Here is a 23187-nt window from a genome sequence, read left to right on the forward strand (position 1 = left end):
GTTGCAATCAAAGTGATTTCCAAGTGGCTCATTTGTTAGCCAAAGAAAGCTGCTCACTGATGCTAAGGTAATTAGATTGTGTCCACAGAAAATATACTTATTTTGGACTCTTAGTCATTTAGTGAGAACAGTTGTTCAAAGATGAGAGGCCACTGGGGGTATCATCAACACTCAATTAAGAACAAGACAGGTTCTAGTTCAAGATGGTGATACAGGAAGATCCTGAGCTCATCTCCTCCCACAGACACATTAAGTCTACAGCAACAAATGGAACAATTTCTTCTTAAAAAAAGCAACAACCCTAAAGCCCTGTGAAATGACAACTATTCTTCAGGCAAATGAGAAGGCCACACTGAAGTGGCTAGGAGAAGCTGAGAAACAGTCTCACCATAATCTCTACTCCTAATGCAGCAACCCACAACTGATAGAAAATTCAAAACTCCCTGAGGAGTAAAGGGTTTGAACCCCATGTCAGTTGAGGTGAACCCTCAACTTTTAGGACCTGCACCTGAGAGGCAAGCCCCCAGAACACCTCACTCTGAAAAGCAGTGTGGCCCCCTTCCCAAACCCACACAACTGTAGCAATCGGAGAGATGATGGCTCTTAAAGGATCTGGAAGCTTGGACTTCCACAGCCCAGAGCCCAGCTCAGAGGCAGCCCATACAGCCCAGACTCAAAGTGAGAGAGGCCCACCTGCTTATATTGAAGGGTAGGCCAGAGGGGCAGGCATCTAAGTAATTTTCCACACACATCTAGGAGCATGCTGGAGTATTCTCTGGGATGGATTGGTAGGTGCCATCTTTGCACTCACCCTTTGCCATGCTCCAGAGCACTAGTATCTTCCAGAAGGAAGCTTTTACATATGTCAGGCTCTGGCTCTGGAGGCCGAGAGAGATTGCGTTCCTGGTCCTATGGGACTGTAATAATCAGGGTCACTCAGAAAGGAGCTTGTAGCCCCATCTGGCACCCTGATTTTTGTCTCTGTTGTCAGGGACACCTCTACATTGCCTGGCTTTGGTGAGACCTATGGTGCAGGATCCCACAGGATTGTAACCAATGGAGAAAGAGTTCTTAAAAAATTACCACACCCTGGGCACAGCAAGAGGCAAGGGATGCAGGAGCTGCCTTCCTGTGAAGGAGGCCTAGTAGCTAATCATCAGATTTTTGCAACTGATGCCCAGAAGTCACTGCCAGATTGTCTGCCCAGTAGCACTTATGGGTGTAGTCCCATGAGACCATATATATATATGTGCATATTTTTTAAAGCTGCTGCCTGAGAGTCTGGATTTCAAACAACCTGCATCTAGGCACTGAGATCTCCCTCAGTTTGAGACACTGACAGGTCTTGACACAGCTTCAACTACTGGGGGCTATTAGAAATATAATACATTGCCTGTCCAAGCACAAAGGTTTGGGGGGACAACAAAGAACTGGGGCAGGTTTGAATGACAAGAACTACCTCCTACATGAGGCCATTGTTTCAAGACTGTCCGAGGTAGCTGTTTCATCTACTGTACAAAAACAGAGTCAAGCAAAATGAAGAAATGGAGGAATATATACCAAATGAAAGAACAAGATAAAACCTCAGGGGGGGGGGCGCCTGGGTGGCTCAGTGGGTTAAGCCGCTGCCTTCGGCTCGGGTCATGATCTCAGGGTCCTGGGATCGAGCCCCGCATCGGGCTCTCTGCTCAGCAGGGAGCCTGCTTCCTTCTCTCTCTCTCTGCCTGCCTCTCAGTGTACTTGTAATTTCTCTCTGTCAAATAAATAAATAAAATCTTTAAAAAAAAAAAAAAAAAAACAAAACAAAAAAACCTCAGGGGGGAAAAACTTTAATGAAACAGGGAGAAGTAATTTCCCTGATAAAGAGTATAAAGTAAGGGTCACAAGATGCTCACCAAACTGGGGAGAAGAATGGATGAACACAGTGAGAATTTCAACAAAGAGATGGAAAATATAGGTACCAAATAGAAGTCAAATAGCTGTAGAATTCAATAACTGAAATAAGAACTACACCAGGGTTTATCACCAGACTAGATGAAGCAGAAGAAAGAATCAGTCAACTGGAAGACAATGCAGCAGAACTCAGTCAATCAGAGCAGCAAAAAGAAAAAAGAAAAAAGTAAAGACAGCATAAGGAGTTATGGATAACATCAAAGGACTAACATTTGCATTGTAGGACTCCCAGAAGGAGTTAAGAAGAGAAAAGGGCAGAAATATTTTTTGAAGAAATAATAGCTGAAAACTTCCCTAACCCAGGAAAGTAACCAGACATCCAGATTCAAGAAGCCCTAAAAATTCCATATATAATAAACTCAAGGGGACTCACACCAAGACACATTATAATTAAAATGTCAAAATTAAAGAAAAAAATGTTAAAAGCAGCAAGAGAAAAACAACTTGTTTTGTACAAGGGAAACCCCATTAGAATATCAGCGGATTTTACAAAAGAAGCTTTGCAGGCCTGGGTACCTGGGTGGCTCAGTTGGTTAAGCATCTGCCTTCGGCTCAGGTCATGATCCCAGGACCCTGAGATTGAGCCCCTCATGGGGCTCTCTGCTCAGCAGGGAGCCTGCTTCTCCCTCTCCCTCTGCCCCTCCTCCTGCCCATGCTCCCTCTCGCTCTCTCTCAAATATATAAAAACTTTTTTTTTTTAAAAAAGCAGCAGCAGTAGCTTTGCAGGCCAGAAAGGACTGGCATGATATGTTTAAGAAAGGGCGGGGGAGAGGGGGACCTTTCAGCCAACAGCACTCTACCCAGCACAGTTATTCAGAATTGAAGGAGAGATGAAGAGTTTTCCTGACAAGCAGAAGCTAAAGCACAAGCACCACCACTAAAAAGTGCCTTATAAGGAATGTTAAGATGAAAAGAAAGGACCCTAATTAATATAAGAAAACATGAAAGAAGAAATCTCACTGGAAAGGTAAATATATATAGTAAGGGCACTTATGAAGGCTAAAACAGGAAAGTATTAAAAATTACTATGATGACCATAACTGGTTAAGGGATACACAAGATAAAAAGACGTCAAATGTGGGTTGCCTGGATGGCTGGGTTGGTTGACCGTCCAGCTCTTGATTTCAGCTCAGGGAATGATCTCAGGGTTGTGAGATCGAGCCCCATGTCAGGATCCAAGGGTGGACCCTGCTTTGGGTTCTCTTTCTCCCTCTCCTTTTTCCCCTCCCCCTCTAAAAAAATAAATTTAAGGAAAAAAGTAAAATATGACATCAAAAACATAAAACATGGGGGTGCCTGGCTGACTCAGTTGGCTCTTAATCTTGAGGTTGAGAGTTCAAACCCCATATTTTGTGTAGAGACTACTTAAATAAGTAATATAAATATAAATTTTTTAAAAATTGGAAAAATGAGACAATTATTCACATTGTCACTCTGACAGTATCAGAAAAGAAAACTTTAAACCCCCCCCCCACAAAATATGTTGCTTACAAGAAGGAAAGGTGAAGTCATCTGTAAATCTAGATTATATTCAGCTATAGCAACACTGAAGTCCTTCTGGGCAAGGGAAGGACACAGATAAGATGTTCCTGACCAAAACAAACCAAACCAAAAAAACCAATGATATTAAGTGATTTTCCTTGATGATTACCAATGGGATGAGAGATGTTACCAACAGTGCTCAGTTGCTGTTGTTTGAGGTGTCAATGCCAAGTCTGAAGTCACTGAAAAGTAAGGCTCTTTGAGGAATCTGCATGGAACAACAACAGGCAAGAATACCTTTGAAAAAACTGAGAAAACACTAATAAGATATAACCTGAAGGGGAATCTGCTAAGATGTGTTAATTGATGGAGGTAAAACTTTGTGAAGCAGAAGGCTTAGCTGGATAAATTTATGAAGGTCTAGAAGAGATAAGAACTTTAGAGCCTATGGTTCTTCACTGGACTCAAATTACTCATCAGGAACTAACTTGCAGAAAATATTTGAATCTATCATATGTTATTGAACTAGAATTATCAACACTGAACTTCATTTGCTGTTGTATTTATCCATCATCAGGTCTATGAAGTTTTGTCAGAGATAGAAGCTGAATATTGTGACTTGCTCTACTCTATAGCATTTTGATGGCTTAGCAGTGATAAAGTTTTATTGCAGTTTTCTTCCCCCAGCTCAGAGCCAAGATTGAAATTTTTCAAAACACAGAAATATTCCAAACCATCATTACTGAATAACTGGAAATTGGCTTTTGCTACAGGCTTGATAGTGTTTGTCAATGAATTCAAACTAAAATTACAGAGCAGAAGAGTGCTCATATGTGAAGTGTATACATTAGCAATCATTTTGCCAATAATGTTTTGAATCACAAAGAATGTGAAACAGCTTTATACACTTCCTGTAATGTCAAAAATTAAAACAAGAAGCAATATCTCCAGACCTTGATGTCAAGTGCAATGGAAATTTCCATATTTCAAAATCCACTTAATTGTGCAATTGAGGAGCTTCCACCTAACCTTCAAATGCAAATTACTAATCTGCAATGTAATAATAGCCTAAAAGGCAAACACAGGGAGAAGAATGTAACAGAATTCTGTACATGCCTTTCAACAATAAATATGCTCAACTAAAATCATGCTCATGGACTGATAGCAATATGGGCTGTACCATTTGGATGGAGACGTTTTCAAAGATGATATATGTAAAGTCTCATTACAGATCGGCATTAATAGCTCAATATCTGATCATACGGAACACCAACCTTGAACCCAATTAAGCAAAATGTCATCCCATAAAATTTCATTCTTCTCATTTACATACATGGATGATAAGAAAGTTATACTCAATTACTGTTTTTTTTAAAAGATTTTATTTATTTATTTGACAGTCACAAGTAGGCAGAGAAGCAGGCAGAGAGAGAGAGGGAAGCAGGCTCCCTGCTGAGCAGAGAGCCCGATCTGGGGCTGGATCCCAGGACCCTGGTATCATGACCTGAGCCAAAGGTAGAGGCTTTAACCCACTGAGCCACTCAGGTTCCCCCTCAATTACTGTTATATTTTGAATTGGATTTAACATATTTGTAGGAATTTTTTCTCTTGTTATACAAGTACCTACATAAATAATACTGTTGATTTTCCTCTTGGCCTGCAAAGCCTAAATTATTACTATCTGGCCCTTTACAGAAAAATATGGTACCCCCCCACTCCCCATGCCATAGAGTTGAATGGAACTGATTTCTTTGAACTAAGCTAAGTCCTCTCGTGGAAGGATCATCTTGCTCAGAATATTATTAACGACATTCCAGAGTGCTCTAAAATCCAGAGGAAACAAGAAAATATGCCATCCAGCCCACAAGTAACTAAATGATAAGAAAGTGAACTTATATAAAAGAGGTGACAGAGCAATTACAACTACATTAGAAAATGGCAAGGAGGGGTGCCTGGGTGGCTCAGTGGGTTAGGCCTCTGCCTTCGGCTCGGGTCATGGTCTCAGGGTTCTGGGATTGAGCCCCACATCGGGCTCTCTGCTCAGCAGGGAGCCTGCTTCCTCCTCTCTCTCTCTGACTCTCTGCCTCCTTGTGATCTCTGCCTGTCAAATAAAATCTTAAAAAAGAAAAGAAAAGAAAAGAAAATGGCAAGGAGAACATGACCACACTTTAAAACACTAGAATAGGGGCACCTGTCTGGCTCAGTCAGAAGAACATGTGACTTGGGATCTTGGGGTCATGAGTTTGAGCCCCATGTTGGGTGTAGAGATTACTAAAAAAAATAAAAATACAACTTAAAAAAAATCACTAGAATAAAGTGGGACAATGCTTTCTGTAGTGGTCAGTAGAGCTTCTGGATATGGCAGCTAAGCCTAGTTCAGAGAGATCACTTTTGGAAAGAAGTGATGATTAAGTTGATATTTTAAATAGCTTGGTATAGAAAATTATAATGGGGATATGAACATTATTAACATTGTAGTAGCAAAGTAATAGGAGGGAGAAATCATCAATGAGCTCCTTTTTTGTTTTAGGGAGGTAAACTTAGAAATACCTGTAAAGGGGCACCTGGGTGGCTCAGTGGGTTAAGCCTCTGCCTTCCATTCAGGTCATGATCTCAGGGTCCTGGGATGAGCCCTGCATCAGGCGCTCTGCTCAGCGGGGAGCCTGCTTCCCCCTCTCTCTCTGCCTGCCTCTCTGCCTCCTTGTGATCTTCTCTGTCAAATAAATAAATAAAACCTTAACAAAAAAGAAATACATGTAAAACAAGGGAGAAGAGTGACTGAGAAAAATTGATAACAGAAAATTTATTGCATAGGAAGAAAAGAGCTTAAAAAAAAGTTAATAAATCCAGTAGAAACTCAACAGGTGGGATGCCTGGGTGGCTCAGTCGGTTGAGCAGCTCCCTTTGGCTCAGGTCATGATCCCCAGGGTCTAGGGATCAAGTCCCCACATCTGGCTCCTTGCTCAGCAGGGAGCCTGCTTCTCCCTCTGCCTGCTCTGCCTGCCGCTCTCCCTGCTTGCGTGCATGAGCTCTCTCTGACAAATAAATAAATAAAATCTTAAAGAAAAAAAAAAAAAAAGGAAACTCAGCAGGTCAACCAGTCCTTGTAGAGAAAGCATCTGAGAACCGCTAACCTTATGAAGTCAATGAAGTAAATTTATCAAGTATCTACACCTACATGGTCATGTCTCTTCTACTCTCAGAATTATTGCTGGCAAAGAATCGAGGGCAGGACAAAGGGACAGACACTTGTTCTCATGAACTTGGTAAAGCAACAACATAGGAACACTGCCTGGCCTTAACCATCACTAGAGGGATTAGACCTGCCCAGACAGAGCAGAACAAAGTCAACAGTAGGTCCTGAGGTTGCGCCCTCTCTACAGAGGGAGCCTTAGTGAATCTGAACAAGGTGCTTGAAAAGTCTTGTCAGTCCTTTGAGTCTAGATTGTCATTTTCTTTTTCTTTTTATTTTTTTAAGATTTTATTTATTTATTTGACAGAGATCACAAGTAGGCAGAGAGGCAGGCAGAGAGAGACTGAGAGAGGGAAGCAGGCTCCCTGCTGAGCAGAGAGCCTGATGTGGGACTTGATCCCAGGACCCCAAGATCATGACCCAAGCCGAAGGCAGAGGCTTTAACCCACTGAGCCACCCAGGCGTCCTCCAACACAGGGACATTCTTGTTTCTACCTTTATTCAGTCCATTCCGCAGTAGACTTTCTGAAGCAAAAGGAGAGAATCTGATCCATCTGTAAGAGAAAATTTTCGAGAGGGGATCATGGGGGGCACCTGGGTGGCTCAGTGGGTTAAAGCCTCTGCCTTTGGCTCAGGTCATGATCCCAGGGTCTTGGGATCGAGCCCCACGTCGGGCTCTCTGCTCAGTGGAGAGCCTGCTTCCCCCCTTTCTCTCTGCCTGCCTCTCTGCCTGCTTGTGATCTCTATCTGTCAAATAAATAAATTAAAAAAAAAAAAAAAGAGGGGATCATGGCACTTTGGCAGTAGAAGGATGGTGGTATCTGAAATCCAAACTGGGGACAAATCCAACCACCCTTCTGTATTCTGGGACTGATATTCTGAGACTGATACTCCTTCCTGGTACTAAACTTTACTTTGGGAAGACTTCAGTTTCCTGATAGGTGAAATAAAGAAAATGGACTGAATTATAGGCAGTTGTGTGACAGTAAAGCCAGACTTTGAGTCAGAAGACCTGCCTTAAGAGTGCCAGCTCTTGGGTGCCTGGGTGGCTCAGTGGGTTAAGCCGCTGCCTTGGGCTCAGGTCATGATCCCAGGGTCCTGGGATCGAGCCGGGTCCTGGGATCGAGCCTTGAATCGGGCTCTCGGCTCAGCAGGGAGCTTGCTTCCTCCTCTCTCTCTGCCTGCCTCTCTGCCTACTTGTGATCTCTGCCAAATAAATAAAATCTTTAAAAAAATAAAAAAGAGTGCTAGCTCTGCCCCCTGCAAATTACATAATTTATAACAGTTTATGGCTGCAAGTCACTTAACCTCTCTGAGCTTCTGGAACATTTATAAAAAAGGACTTCATGGGATATTGGTTGGAGTAAGTAAGATAATGTATTATGTGAACTTTAGTGAATTGGAAAGCACTATATAAATTAGGTATTATTGAGTTCTTCAGTTAAGTAAAAGATGCCTCAGATTTGACCCTGCAAATTAGAAAAATACTGACACAACTGACAGGAAAGGAGAAGCTGAAAGGCACAATTTAATCCAAATGGAAGCTTGCCTTGAACACAGGGGTTGATATAGAGCTAAACATCAGGTCCAAATAACTATTTGAAATATAGTTATTATGTTAATTAACAGGAAATAGTAACACCCTCTCTTTACCTTCACGACAATCAATCTTCATTTTTCCCTGGCTTCTCATCCTTATCCACCTACATTCAAACACTATTTATTTATTTTTTTTTTAAGATTTATTTATTTATTTATTTGACAGAGAGAGAGAGATCACAAGTAGACAGAGAGGGAGGCAGAGAGAGATAGAGAGGGAAGCAGGCTCTCTGCTGAGCAGAGAGCCTGATGGGGGACTCGATCCCAGAAACGTGAGATCATGACCTGAGCCGAAGGCAGCGGCTTAACCCACTGAGCCACCCAGGCACCCCTCAAACACTATTTATTAAGCATATAATATGTGCTGGGCACTGTGTTAGGCACCGGGAATACAAAAAGTAATAGTAAAGTAGGCTGGCCTCCAGATGCTCGAATTAGGAAGAGAGAGAAGCTTATAAGCAATCACAATGGAATGCGGTAAGAACTTAAGCTATGACCACAGTGGTTTGCACAGAAATCATAGGGGGTGGTCAGATTTTGTTCTACTTTTAGAATATGTGTTTCAGAGTCACCAATAGGTGACTCCTAAAGGGTTCATGATTAGCCTATCAAAGGAGAAGCTGTAGAGAGATTAAGGGATGAGCTTCTACACAGAAAGGCTGGAGAGAAAGGTGCTATCAAAAAGACCGAGAGCGGTGCCTGGGTGGCTCAGTTGGTTAAGCCGCTGCTCAGGTCATGATCGCAGAGTCCTGGGATCCAGCCCCGCATCAGGCTCTCTGCTCAGCAGGGAGCCTGCTTCCCTTCCTCTCTCTCTGCCTACTTGTGATCTCTGTCAAATAAATAAACAAAATCTTGAAAAAAAAAAAAAAAAAAAGACCAAGAAAGGGACCCATGAGTGGCTCAGTCTGTTAAGCATCTGCCTTTGGCTCAGTTCATGATCCCAGTGTCCAGAAATCGAGTCCTGTATCAGGCTTCCTGCTCAGCCTGCTTCTCCTTCTGCCTGCTCCGCCTGTAGCTCTGTTTGTGCTCTCTGTCCGACAAGTAAATAAATAAATAAAATCTAAAAAACAAAAAAACCAAGAAAGTGTATTTATTTATTTATTTATTTATATTTTTTTAAAGATTTTATTTATTTATTTGACAGTAGATGGAGAGGCAGGCAGAGAGAGAGAGAGAGAGAGAGAGAGGGAAGCAGGCTCCTTGCTGAGCAGAGAGCCCGGCGGGACTCGATCCCAGGACCCTGAGATCATGACCTGAACCGAAAGCAGCGGCTCAACCCACTGAGCCACCCAGGCGCCCCAAGAAAGTGTATTTAGAGAGGTAGAAGAAATTATGTTAGTGAGCTAGAAGCTTAAAAAAAATAAAAATAAAATAAGCTTCCTGGGGGTTCCTGGATGGCTCAGTTAAGCACCTGCTTAAGATCATCACTCGGGTCATGATCTCAGGGTCCTGGGATGAACCTACATGGAGCTCAGCAACATGTCTGCTTCTTCCTCTCCCTCTGCCCATGCCCCTTACTCATTTCACACTCTCTCTAATAAATAAAATCTTATTTTTTTATTTAAAAAAGATTTTATTTATTTTAGAGAGAGCAATAAAAAAATCTCATATGATGTTTAATGTCAAGCATTGTTTTTTTTTTTAAGATTTTATTTATTTGAGAGATGGGGTGAGGGGGGCAGGTATCAGGCACTATTCCAAGCATTTTATGTGTATTAGCTTGTTTAATATATGAGCCATGGAATGATTAAGTAACTGGCCCAGGGTAACCCAGGTAGTCAGCTGGGAGCAGGATTTGAATCCAAACAGTCAGCTTCAAATTTTGAGTTGTTCAAATTATACCTCAGAATAATACAACATGACAGTATAGGGGTGGGGGATGAAAATCTACTTAGGATGAGCCACAAAAAGGCACTAAACCTTGACATTTCTCCTTTAGCTTACCCTATGATGGATATCACCCACCAACCTAGAATCTAGTATATGTCCAACGTGAGGGATGCAAACGGCCAAAACGAAATTCCATTGACAAAGGAACCTAAGTATAGGTTTGTACTGCCTGCGTCTCCCTTCTTGGACATGCTTTCCTGTCTCTCCAGTTCCAGGGGTGGTGCTACCAATAACCCGGCACCAATAGCCTGGTGTTTTTTTCTCAATAGTCAATCATTCAACAAATATTTCAGCATCAGGTCAGGTCCAGACGCTGTGCTAGGCCCAGCAGTGAACAAGACAGACAAGATCCCAGCTCTCTGGTAATTTCATTCTAGTGCGGGGTGCAGGGCGTGGAGACAGGTTACACGGACCTGGTGGGAACAGGGTCAGCCAGGGGGAATGCGAGAAGATTAACTAGAGAAACAGCAGAATCCGGAGCCTACTAGGTCTTCAGGCCAAGCCCAGAGGAGTCTGCATTTTACTTATCACTTAAGAGCTAATGATAGCCAGATTGCAGCTTACGGTAGACTTCCTAGATCACTTAATCCTTTTGATCCAACCTTCACAAACCACCATTTGTGCTTGTTGAGTCTCCTGGCCACTCTGGGTCCCTTGGCCTACATCAGGCCACCTCGGGTCTAGGTCAGCTGGTCCTTATCTGCTGGTCCCCGCAGTCCCCACGGCCATCTCCTACCAGAGCCCCTTGGACCCACTCAGGCCTGTCCGCCCGTTTGTCTCCCGCGGCACGGGACCCCCTGAGCCCCTCTGCCAGCCAAGTCACCTCAGTGCCACGCCTCCAAGGCCAGAGAGATTCGGCATGCTCTTTATGCTTTGTTCGCTGATCAGGTTTTCGAAATGCCGCTGCCTCTCGACTCCAGCTGTTTTCCTGCCAGAGCGGGGCCAGCCCGCAGCGTCAGCGCCCCCGGCGGCGCACCGCAGCCCAGGAAGGGAGTGGCTGCAGCCACCTCCTCCTCCACCACCCCCGCCACCCCCGCCACCCTCGCCACCCCCGCCTCCTCCGCCTCCTCCCCCTCCTCCTTCGCCTCCTCGGCCTCCTCCACCTCCTCCCTTGCTGCCGGAACGCGGGAGCGGCCGAAAGCGGCGCACGCCCCGACCGTCACTACCGTGCTCCTGATTGGCCGCGCCATGTAACGTCACGGGGAGGGCCCGGGCGGCAGCTGGGAGCCAGAACCCGCGCGTGCGCAGATCGAGAGCACTGGGCGGAGGGGGAGGTGGCCGGCAGCTTCTCCCGCGTCCGCCATTTTGTTGCTGTGGCTCCTGGGAACGGGCTGGGCAAAAACCGCCCCGGAGGCGCGACGCTCCTGGGAGTCCGGTGCTTCGTGTGGCGGCGGGGATCACTGCAGAGACTTGGGGGGGCGCGAAGTCGGCGCGTTCCGGGCCAGGAGTGACTGAAAGCACCCTCGGTACGCCAGGCAGCCTGAGAACCCCGGGGCGGCCTCCGCTGCGGCTCGGCTTCTCCCGTCCCGACCTCGGGCTGTGCCCTGCATTCCCCGGGCCGGTTCCCTCCGTGAGGCGGTCCCGGCGCAGCGGGCGGCGGTGGAGGATGCTGCGGGCCCGGAGCCGAGAGGAAGGTGCTGGCTCGGCCCTGTAATTGCGCCTCGAGGTGTGCCAAAAGGCCCTTCCTTGGCCGCAAAGCCGTCTGTCGGGCAAAGGCGTCCAGAACAGACGAGAGCAGCCGCCGCCCCGAATCGCCGCAGAGCCGCGGTCCGACACCATGTCCTCCGCTAGGTTCGACTCCTCAGACCGCTCTGCCTGGTACATGGGGCCGGTGTCTCGCCAGGAGGCTCAGACCCGGCTCCAGGGGCAGCGCCACGGTATGTTCCTAGTTCGCGATTCCTCCACCTGCCCCGGGGATTATGTGCTGTCGGTGTCCGAGAACTCGCGGGTCTCCCACTACATCATCAACTCGCTGCCCAACCGTCGTTTTAAGATCGGGGACCAGGAGTTTGATCACTTGCCGGCCCTGCTGGAGTTCTACAAGATTCACTACCTGGACACCACCACGCTAATAGAGCCCGCACCCAGGTACGCTAGCGCCCGCGCTTCCCCGGGCGCACAGCTGGCTCCGACCGCCGAGGAGGGTAAAGAACGGTTCGCTTGGGATCGAAGAGTAGGGGGTGGGGGGGGGTGAGTGAACCCGTTTCACCCCATTCTGAACCAAATGATTTTCCAGAAGGCGTTCTGAACGGAAGAATAGTGTCAGGATCTGGGTCACTGGATGAGGGGATGCGTTTTAAATTTGTTAAACGGCGGTTGCATAGCTAAAATGCCCGCTTTTTGCCTTTAGTCACGTTATCTATTGGGTATCCTACTAAAGAGTTTTTGTTTTTAAACCTTTTTTGGACCACAGACTTCTTTGAGAATCTTAAGGTAGCTGTGGCATTTCTCTTAAGGTAGCCGTGGCATTTCCCCCTCCCTAAAAATGCACGTACACACAACTTTACACACCATTCAAGGTTCTTGGGCTCCCTGCTCCGGTTTGAGAACTCTTGGTCTGCAGCCTTTGGAACAAATAGTCAACAAATGGAAATGCCTGAGTCTTTATAGATACAAACCTTTAACGGTGAAATAACAGAACTGTATTTAAAAAAAATTTAAATATCAGAACTGTATATTGATACCTTGGTGCCAGGTTTGAATTACACCAGACACCTTTTGTTTTGTAGTTACAGAAGGTGCACCGGCTTCAGCGAGGATATATTTTTGAGTTTTTATTTTGTAGTTGACCCCAAGCTGGACCATTAATAGGCCAGAAATCCATTTGATTAAGTTCTAAGGAGTAATAAAGCTAGAATGTTAATAACAAAGGGAAATTTTTGAGCTACACCTTCTTAATTCTATCCTAGTTGAAGACGTACGTTTTGTACATTTGTAAGTCTAAATGATTTAGTAAAGTTAAGCATCCAGGTCTTCTTTTCCAAGTAGAATGCATTATTTTATTTGATGATTTGCTTTAACTTGTCTTCAGTGTTTTATTACGTTTCTTTTATTTAAATTATGCCAAATTTGAACTGAAGAAATTTCCTGGAATTTTTTTAAATGAAAGGTATTTTACTGCCCATTTTGCTTCTTGAACTTATGTTTTTGAAGTTTAGGGTGCTCATTTTTGGAATGAGGTGTTTCTGACTTTATAGATTTGCTGAGAAGATAGTCCTCTGAGCTTTAACCATTAAGAGCTATGATAATTAAGGAGCACCCACTAGATGGGTAAGTGTTGCTTCCATGGAATAAGAGGAAACAAAAGCCATGACAGTATAATGACTGTAAGATTAACTGCTGAACTAAATGGACTTTAAAAACTGGGAGAAAGTGAATATAAATCAAATAGTGTATAACAAAGACCTAGGCATCAAGAATCTGATTGGTGAAATCTCCAGGTCCCCAGAGATGCTGGTAATTGGAGTCAACTTTGAGCACAGTATATTCTAATATGAGGGGTTGGAGAAAAGATTAGAACCAGCTATGAGATTTTTAATATATTTCAGTGAATTACTTTTCCAACTCATGGAGATTAATTAATAGCATTAATTTCAGGCATTTATTAAGCCATGCTATGTGCAAGGCATTGTGCTTGCTTTGAGGTGACAGGTATTACTGCTGTTTCAGAATGTGCGAGTAAATTATTTGATCTCCTTCTAGAGAGAAAAAGGAGTATGCTGCGGTGGCCCTCATTACCAACAAAAACAACTCCACATTTTTCATACATGGGCCTTTCCAGATACCAGACATAACTTTTCTGTTTTGGATGCCTGTCCTCCTCCCTGTCCCCACCTTGTTCTTCCTTTAGTGCAGTCCCATTAAGCAACTCATTTAATCCCTGGTAGCAGTTCTTGCCTACCTTCTCACACTTTTGTACCTTTGCTCCAGCTGTTGGTTGGGCTCCTGGCTCTAGGTTGACTGCTTAACCCCACCCCACCCCTCACCTCACCTATTGAAATCTTAACTGCTGGGGCGCCTGGGTGGCTCAGTGGGTTAAAGCCTCTGCCTTCAGCTCAGGTCATGGTCTCAGTGTTCTGGGATCCAGCCCCACATCAGGCTCTCTGCTCAGTGGGGAACCTGCTTCCTCCTCTCTTTTTGCCTGTCTCTCTGACTACTTGTAATCTCTATCAAATAAAATCTTAAAAAAAAAAAAAAAGAAATCTTAAGTGCCATTCCAGGCCACTCAAATAATAGGGCCTTTCCCTGACCCTCCCACTTACATGCAGCTGTAATTGTTTCTCCTCCTCTTCACTTTCTGCCCCAGGCATGTTGCTGTAATTTAGGTTTTTATATTCCACCGGTATCTCAGGACTGTGATCACAATTCTGTTTGAATTCAATCTGGACTGAATTTACTTTCTTAATCTTTGGATTTTCTCCCCCAGCCTAAAATTCGAAGATTGGTTTGATAGGTTTTCAGACTTTATAGAAAACTAGAGGTACCTTGTAAAGTCTTGGCCAAATGGAAGTCAGTTTAATGCCTCTTCACACCTCAAACAAGATACTTTAAGTGGTTTAGGCATCAAAACTGAGCTCATTAGGCCAGAGTTTCGTACCCTTTTGCTAAAAGTTCATTTTTTAAATATTGCTTATTGAAAAATTAGAATTGTATGACTTTCTTGGAACTTAAGGACTGGTGTTTGTTTTCCAGTCTGATCTTTTTTATTGGAATGTTCCGCAACATTTAGTTTTATATTTTTTTAAAAAGATTTTGAGAGGTGCCTGGGTGGCTCAGTTGTTGGGCATCTGCCTTCAGCTTGGGTTGTTGATCCTGGGGTCCTGGGGATATTCCTTGGATATTCTTTTTTTTTTTTTAATTTCATTTATTTATTAGAGAGAGAGATCACAAGTAGGCAGAGAGAGGAAGGGAAGCAGGCTCCCTGCTTAGCAGAGAGCCCGATGTGGGCCTCAATCCCAGGACCCTGGGATCATGACCTGAGCTGAAGGCAGAGTCTTTAACCCACTGAGCCACCCAGGTGCCCTTCTTGGATATTCTGTCTCTCTGCCCCTCTCCAACTCTCCTTGCCTGTGTTCCCTTTCTTGCTGTGTCTCTCTCTGTCAAATGAATTAAAAAAAATTTTTTTCATTTATTTGAGAGAGACAGAGCCTGCGCAGGAGAAAGAGCATGAGCTGGGGGAGAGGCAGATGGAGAGGAGGAGGCAGACTCCCAACTAAGCAGGGAGCCCAGTGTGGAGCTCTATCCCCAGACACTGGGATTATGACCCAAGCCAAACACAGACATTTAACCAGCTGAGTCACCCAGGCACCCCTAGTTTTATATTTTTATTCAGATATTTACAAGAGTTATATCCCAGTGATGGGGACTGAGAACAATGGATGGCCAACGTACTTTCTCCACAATAGAACTTCCTTTTTATTGGAATAGACAAACTAAAATAGGAAAATAAATGAAATACAACATTAATAAATGCTGTGAAGGAAATGAGGCTGAGCAGAGAGAATATAATAGGAGGGACCTACCTGACACAGTGTGGTCAGGGAAAGCCTGAAGCTATCTATCTAAGGGTAGAGAAGAGGCAAGCCTTGGTAAAGTCTGGGCTAAGAAGGGGGGAAGAGCCTTCCAGTAATAGGAAAAAGCTTACACAAAGTCCTGAGGTCAGAAAGATAGCTGTTGGGTTGGAAGTGTGGTGCTTAAATATAGGGGTTCTATAAGAAGAGTTAGGGGATGTAATGGTGAAGATAAGGCAATTGGATTTTTTTTTTTTTTAAGATTTTATTTATTTGACACAGAGAGAGAGATTACAAGTGGGCAGGGAGGCAGACAAAGAGAGAGGGTAGCAGGCTCCCTGCTGAGCAGAGAGCCGGATGCGAGACTTGATCCCAGGACCCCAAGATCATGACCTGAGCCGAAGGCAGAGGCTCAACCCAGTGAGCCACTCAGGTGCCCCAAGGCAATTGGATTTTATTTCAGATGCAGTGGGTGCCATTGAAGGAGTTTGAAGCACAGGAGTGATCTGGAGTTGTCACTGTTATCTGGGTGCAAAAGGATGGTGGCTGATGATGTATTTGTCACAGGTCATATAGACTGATCTAGAGCTGTGACTTGGAGGTGCCTGTTTTGGAGTTGATTGATGTTGCTGATGGGAGGGAATATGGTGAGGGAAGAGAAAGGAAGAAACAAAGATGACTTGGTACATTTGTAACTTTGTGTCCTCTCAGTTTATCTTATTAATTGCTTTTTGTATTTGTCTGTGGTGTTCCTGTGGTGGATTTTAAATTTAACCCCCAAAAAAGTGTCAAATATCATGTCAGATGGCTTTTGTTGATTGAATGGCCCTAAAGGATTCTTGCAGAATGTGGTTGTAATTTTTTTTTTTTAAGATTTTAATTTTATTTATAAGAGGGGGAGCTAGTGCCAGGGAGGAGCAGAGGGAGAGGGACAGGCAGACCCTGAGATCATGACGTGAGTCAAAACCAAGAGTTCGGCACTTAAACCAGCCCAGCCACCTAGGCATCCCAGATGTAGGGGTAATTTTTCTGTTATAGTTCTGGTAGATAAAACCTGTGGTGGTTTTCACTTCCAATTTATTTGACTATAAATATTTTTAAGATCTGTTCACTAAGTTACAGTTAATATTCAGGTAGGGACTCCTGGGTGGCTTAGTTGGTTAAGCATCTGCTTTCAGCTGGGGTCATGATCCCAGGGTTCTGGGATTGAGCCCCGCATCAGGGAGCCTTCTCCCTTTCCCTCTCTGCCTGGTGCTCCCCTGCTTGTTATCTCTCTCTCTCTCTCTCTCTCTCTCACTGGCAAATAAATAAAATCTTCTTTAAAAAACATTTAGGTAAGTGCTGGTGTTTTTTATTTAATGGAGGTGATTTCCAGTTTAACAACAGAATGTTTCAGAAGTTTCCTAAGTAAATTGTTTAGATATGAAAGCCATTTTCCTGTGTTTTAGAAGCTGTGTTTTGCATAGCTTGCTTTGTTTATATAATTCTCTAGCTTTAGCTTATGCAACTATATGAAGGCTAGGAGGAAAAGCTGAAAAGTAAAGTTTTTTAACTGAGGCAGGTGGACCCTTAGAGAAAATCTTTGATTTTTGTCAACAGACATTGCAAATCTCGTGTACTTAGTAACACGGAACTAACGTTGACTCAACAATCCCTGTCATATTCTTGAGAAGGTTACTGGTGCGGAGTTTGTTTGTTTAAGATTTATTTATTTGTCAGAGAGAAAGAGCGCAAGCAATGGGAACAGCAAACTCCCTTCTGAGCAAGGAGCCCCGTGTGGGACTCAATCCCAGCATCCTGAGGTCATGACTTGAACTGAAGGCAGACACTTAATTGACTGAGCCACCCAGACATCCCTGGTGCTGAGATTTTTTTTTAAAAGGCCATTTCCATGCTGTCTACTATGATAGAATAGTTGAAAAAGGATGCCCAGCTTAACCTGAGTGCGCAGAAGAGGGCCCTCCCACTTGTGAAGCAGAAGCCAAACCCTGCATGGACCAGAGGATGCCACTGACCACATGTTCATACCACCCACATCACCTTTTCTAAATATTTGAGGGAACTCAAATCTGGACTTCTAGAATTAGGAGTGGAGGAGATTACCAGTAATTTTGATTAGCATAGAATTTGGCACTGTGAATAAACCTTTGATTTTCCTCTTACCAGTAGTTTAAATCATCTGAATTTGATTCAGATAAGATACAAGAACATGGTCATTATGCTGGGAGTGGAAGCTTGCCCAGTTAAGAGTTGTGTTCCCAGGGTATGTAAAGTACTGGTAGCCATTTGATTTGTGACTTTTCTCTTATTTAAAACTCAAATGCAGATATATATTTTTTTTAACTGTAGAAAGAATTTTTTCTTTTTTTCTTTCTTTTTTTTTTTTTTTTTTAAAGATTTTATTTATTTGACAAGACAGAGATCACAAGCAGGCAGAGAGGCAGGCAGAGAGAGAAAGAGGAGGAATCAGGCTTCCCATGAGCAGAGAGCCCGATGTGGGGCTCGATCCCAGGACCCTGGGATCATGACCTGAGCTGAAGGCAGAGGCTTTAACCCACTGAGCCACCCAGGCGCCCCAAGAATTTTTTCTTTTGACCTAAAGAGTTGGACTAGATTATTTCTAGGTTTCCTTCAGGCTAAAATATTTTAGTTGTTCCTGATAAGTAAAAGGGGACAGTGCTTATTAGTGGGAGTTCACATTATTTTAGAATCAGAGCTAAGATCACACCACGTAAGGTGGGGCCATTAGGCATGTGGCAACTAGTCTGGAATGATGACTGAGAGCATGGATGGAACAGTGGTGAGCTGAAGAGGCTTGGACAGCAAACCGAACAGCATACAGGATTTCTTTGTCTTTATAACAGAATTAAACCGGATATAGAGAATTGGGGTGCTGAAGTTTCTGTGTTTTCAGAAGGAGGGGAAAAAAGGATAGAAACAGGAGTGGGAAATGCTTCCCTAGGTCTTTGGCATTTTATTTTTCTTAGCAGGAATTTCACTGTATTTGAGCCAGAGTTAAACCAAAGCCTAGTACTAGTCTTAAGGCATGTAATGGGAGTTATCTTGGGTTTTAGCTCTTGAAAAGTTCAGTATATTGAACAAGTTAAAATAGAATACCTTGGGAGCTTAAAAGCAAGAATGATCAACTGAGGGGTTAGCGAAGGCTTGAAAGAAGAGATGAGGAGGGGAGAAAAAGGTGGTGGGGGCTCAGCTCTGTCTGAGGATTCTCTGCCTCTGCCCCCCCCAACTTGTGACACTCTCTCAAGTCTGTATATTTATATTTATATATTTATGTGTATACATATTTATATTATAAGCTTTATGTATTTATATTATATATTATATAAAATATTTTATATATTTGTATTATATATAAGGATAATATAAATATATGTTAATATATATATTTAAGATTTATTTATTTGAGAGTGAGACAGAGCAAGCAGAGAGAGAGGGAGACAAGCAGACTCCAGTGAGCAGGGAGCCTGATGCTGGGCTCAGTCCCAGGGCCGAGAGATCATGCCCTGAGCCAAAATCAAGTCTGCACTTAACTAACTGAGCCACCCAGGCACCCCAATAAATAAATCTTTAAAAAGAATTTTGTTTTCCAACTTTTTACTGTGAAATACTTTCATACATACAAGAGAATATGTATATACGTGTATATAATACAATTCACCAATACCCATGGGACCCCTTTATTATTTATTTTTTAAAGATTTTATTTATTTGACAGAGATCACAATTAGGCAGAGAGAGAGGAAGGGAAGCAGGCTCCCTGCTGAGCAGAGAGCCCGATGGTGGGCTCAATCCAAGACCCTGGGATCCTGACCTGAGCCGAAGGCAGAAGCTTTAACCCACTGATCCACCCAGGCACCCCCATGTGATCCCTTTAAAAAACTAGATTACCAGTACCTTTGAAATTCTCTTCTCAGAGGTTGTATTCCTTCTTTTGCATGAGGGAAATTTTAGGCTTAGAAGATATTAACGCTTAGGTTTAAAGACAGTGTTTTATCTGTGCTTCATACATGAAGCTGAGAGTGCTTTTTACCTAAAGGAGAGGAGGTTAATTGATGAGGTAGGAAAAGCCAATTTCCAGTTAATCATCCAGGGCCTTCCTACTCAGTACGCTGTGGACTGTAGGCATAAGACAGGGAGAAGCCTGGGTCTTAGAGTATTTGAATGGGCTTAGAAAACTCGTTGTATGTCAAATTTATTTATTTATTTATTTATTTATTTATTTATTTTTTTAAAGATTTTATTTATTTATTTGACAGAGAGAAATCACAAGTAGATGGAGAGACAGGCAGAGAGAGAGAGAGGGAAGCAGGCTCTCTGCCGAGCAGAGAGCCCGATGCGGGACCCGATCCCAGGACCCTGAGATCATGACCTGAGCCGAAGGCAGCGGCTTAAACCACTGAGCCACCCAGGCGCCCTGTCAAATTTATTTTATTTTTAAAAATATTTTATTTATTTATTTGAGAGAGAGAGCACAAGCACGGTGAGGGGCAGAGGGAGAAGCAGACTCCTCCATGAGCAAGGAGCCTGACGTGGGGCTCAGTGTCAAGACTCCAGGATAATGACCTGAGCCAAAGGCAGGTGCTTAACTGATTGAGGCACTCAGGCACCCCTCTTTGTATGTAAAATTTAAAGAGGAGTTTACAGGTGCTCTTTTACAGTCTTGAACAAGTCAAAATGAGAAACAATGAATTGTTACAGTTTTATGTACATATTACTTTGGGCTGTGAGACCTAATAGAAAGGGCAAGATAATCTGCCCTGGCATCATGGTTTCATGTCTGCAGTGGAATTTATTTGTAATTTGCAGGGAATTTTGATGAATACAGGAGTTTAAGGGTATCAGGTGAAAGACTTTGGAATTTATGTCAGGGATGTGCAGCTGGGAGATGGATGTGAAATTTAGGGATATCTGTGCATGTACTAAATCAGGAAATGAGCCTTATTGTCATTATAGCAGTATAATGATGGAGAAAGTATAAGCTATCCCTCCATTGTTGTCAGATTTGCATACATCTTCTCACCAGGGATGTATTGAAAGTTGAAAAGCATGCTCTGCTCTTTTAACCCAGTAATCTAGACAGTGAATCAGCAAACTTTCAATAAGGGGGGCAGATAGTGAATATTTTAAGCTTTTAGACCATATAGTCTCTCATAGTTTCTCAACTATGCCCTTAACAGCACAAAAGCAGTCATAGACAATACTGTAAATGAGTGAGTGAGTTTGGCTGTGGTGTAATAAAACTTAATAAAATTATACAGTAGGCTGAATGGCCTACAGGCCGTAGTTTGCAGACTCCTAGGCCAGACTCAAGTTTTTGTATAGTGTACTGAAGCTAAGAATGGTTCTTATATTTTTGAAAGGTTGTATTTTAAAGAAAGATGAATATATAACATAAGCCATATGTGTATTCCGCAAAACCTCAAACATAGACCAATCTTTTAAAAAGTTTGTCAACCTTGAGGGCCTTACCAGTTTGTGCTTATAGGAAAGAGCAGTGTGCCCTGTGAGTTGTGGGGAGCCTGGGAAAGGGAGCATTTTGAACCTTTGGGCCTCTAGTCTTGTTCTGATTTAGAACCCAAATATATGTAAGCCTGTCTTCAACAAAATCTTTCAATTCCAAAGAGGGCTAGTTTTCAGCTTCTAGTGCATTGCCTCTTTGCCTGTTTTCCTGCTCCTTAACAGAACTCATTCCTTCCTTTGAGTGCTCCTCAACCCTTTCAGCTTCTGTCATGGTACATTAGTTACTCTTTTTGCTGTGTTTTTGTCTTCCAGTCTCTAACTATGCTAAATTGGCAGTCTTTTAAGAGCAAGAACTTGGTTTTAATTCATTGTCTCCCATGTTCTCAGTATGTAGTGATTCTAGTGGATACCTGGGTAGATTAATTTCATTACTCTTAATCCCCACTGAAACTGTACTAGTGTCCTCTTAGTTTGTATTGTAGAACTAACTGCTTTGGGGGCACCTGGGTGGCTAAGTGGGTTAAACCTCTGCTTTCAGCTCAGGTCATGATCTCAGGGTCCTGGGGTTGAGCCCCGCATTGGGCTCTCTGCTTGGCGGGGAGCCTGCTTCCCCCTCTCTCTCTCCCTGCCTCTCTGTGATCTCTCTCTCTGTCAAATAAATAAATAAAATCTTTTAAAAAAAAACAAACAAACCCAAAACCTAACTGCTTTTAACTTTTTAAGTATACGAACAATGAAATACCCTTGGATGGGGTCTGAGATGGAACTGATAGTGCTTTTAGTAAAGTATCTGAGATTTATGCAGTATTACCCAAACTTCTTACAGATTGTCTGTGGCCCTTGAAATAGAGGTAAGGTGTACCTTAAAGAGGGTAGGAGTAGGGAGCTGATCTGGGTGCTCAGCAACAACCAGGAACTGTTGTGCATGTTTCACGCACAATCTGACGTTAATTCCCATGCACCCAAAACACGCAGGGTTTATTCCTAAGGCTGACTAGCTCTCTGGTTATGAGTGAGTACTCTAGAACCAGACTGCCTGAGTGCAAATCTAATAACTCTGTGTTTGCATTGGCTTCCTCATATGTAAGATGGATCTCAGCAATCACAGCAATCACAGGATTGCTGAGAGGATGAAATAATTTAAAATCTATACGGACTGCAAACAGTGCTTGGTACAGGTAGTAAGTGTCAACTCTTATTACTGTTGTTTCTGCTGCTACTCCTGCTATCTCTTTTTTTTTTTCCTTAAGATTTTATTTATTTATTTGACAGAGATCACGAGTAGGCAGAGAGGAAACATAAACGGGGAGTGGGAGAGGGAGAAGCAGGCTCTCTGCCAAGCAGGGAGCCTGATGTGGGGCTTGGACCCAGGACCCTGGAATCACGACCTGAGCCAAAGGCAGATGCTTAATGCCCAGCTGCACCAGAGGTGTTTTTTTTTGTTTGTTTGGTTTGGTTTGGTTTGGTTTTAAGATTTTATTTACTTATTTATTTGACACAGAGAGAATGTGAGTGAGCACAAGCAGGGGGAGCAGCAGAAGGAGGGGGAGAAGCAGACCCCCCCAGAGATTCTAGAGGTTTTAGATCAAGCTCCTAATCACCATGGCATAATACATAGACTGTTGTTAATTCAGTTGTCAGTATACTATATTAAACTACATTTACATTTAAAAGATTGAAGTTTTGCCAAATTATGAAGACTGCCTTTTGGAAAATAGTGTGGCAGTGTGTACCAAGGGCCATGAAAATGGCTCTGTTCTTTAATCTGGAAATCTAGGCTTTACAAAAAATCTAATACTGAGATGGTTCATTTGGTTGGGCATCCGACTCTTGGTTTCGGCTTCCACTATGATCTCAGAATCCTGAGATTGAGCCCCAGGTTGGGCTCTGTGTTGGGTGTGGAGCCTGCTTAAGATTCTCCCCCTCTCTGTCTCCCCCTCCCACCCCTTAAAAAATTGAATATCAAAAAACTATGTTAAAAAGACTTTGTGATGTTGATGATCAAATAGGGAGAAAGAAAAACTAAATATCCAGAGACACAGGGATGCTTAGTTCCTGCAGGCTCACAGACTGACATGT

The 23187-nt window shown here is 43.3% G+C and overlaps 1 protein-coding gene across 1 annotated transcript in view; it reads left to right on the top strand.

Annotated features, from left to right (window-relative positions):
- The first annotated feature begins 11355 nt into the window (after positions 1 to 11355).
- CRKL (CRK like proto-oncogene, adaptor protein) overlaps positions 11356 to 23187 on the top strand; it is a 42318-nt gene continuing 30486 nt past the window's right edge. Inside the window, exon 1 of the mRNA XM_059409015.1 lies at positions 11356 to 12205. Within this exon, the coding sequence (XP_059264998.1) occupies positions 11895 to 12205 (311 nt within the window). The 5' untranslated portion in view covers positions 11356 to 11894. The remainder of the gene's footprint in view (positions 12206 to 23187) is intronic.

Source organism: Mustela nigripes, chromosome 8 (assembly GCF_022355385.1).
Source record: "Mustela nigripes isolate SB6536 chromosome 8, MUSNIG.SB6536, whole genome shotgun sequence".
In the NCBI taxonomy this organism is placed as follows: Eukaryota; Metazoa; Chordata; class Mammalia; order Carnivora; family Mustelidae; genus Mustela; species Mustela nigripes.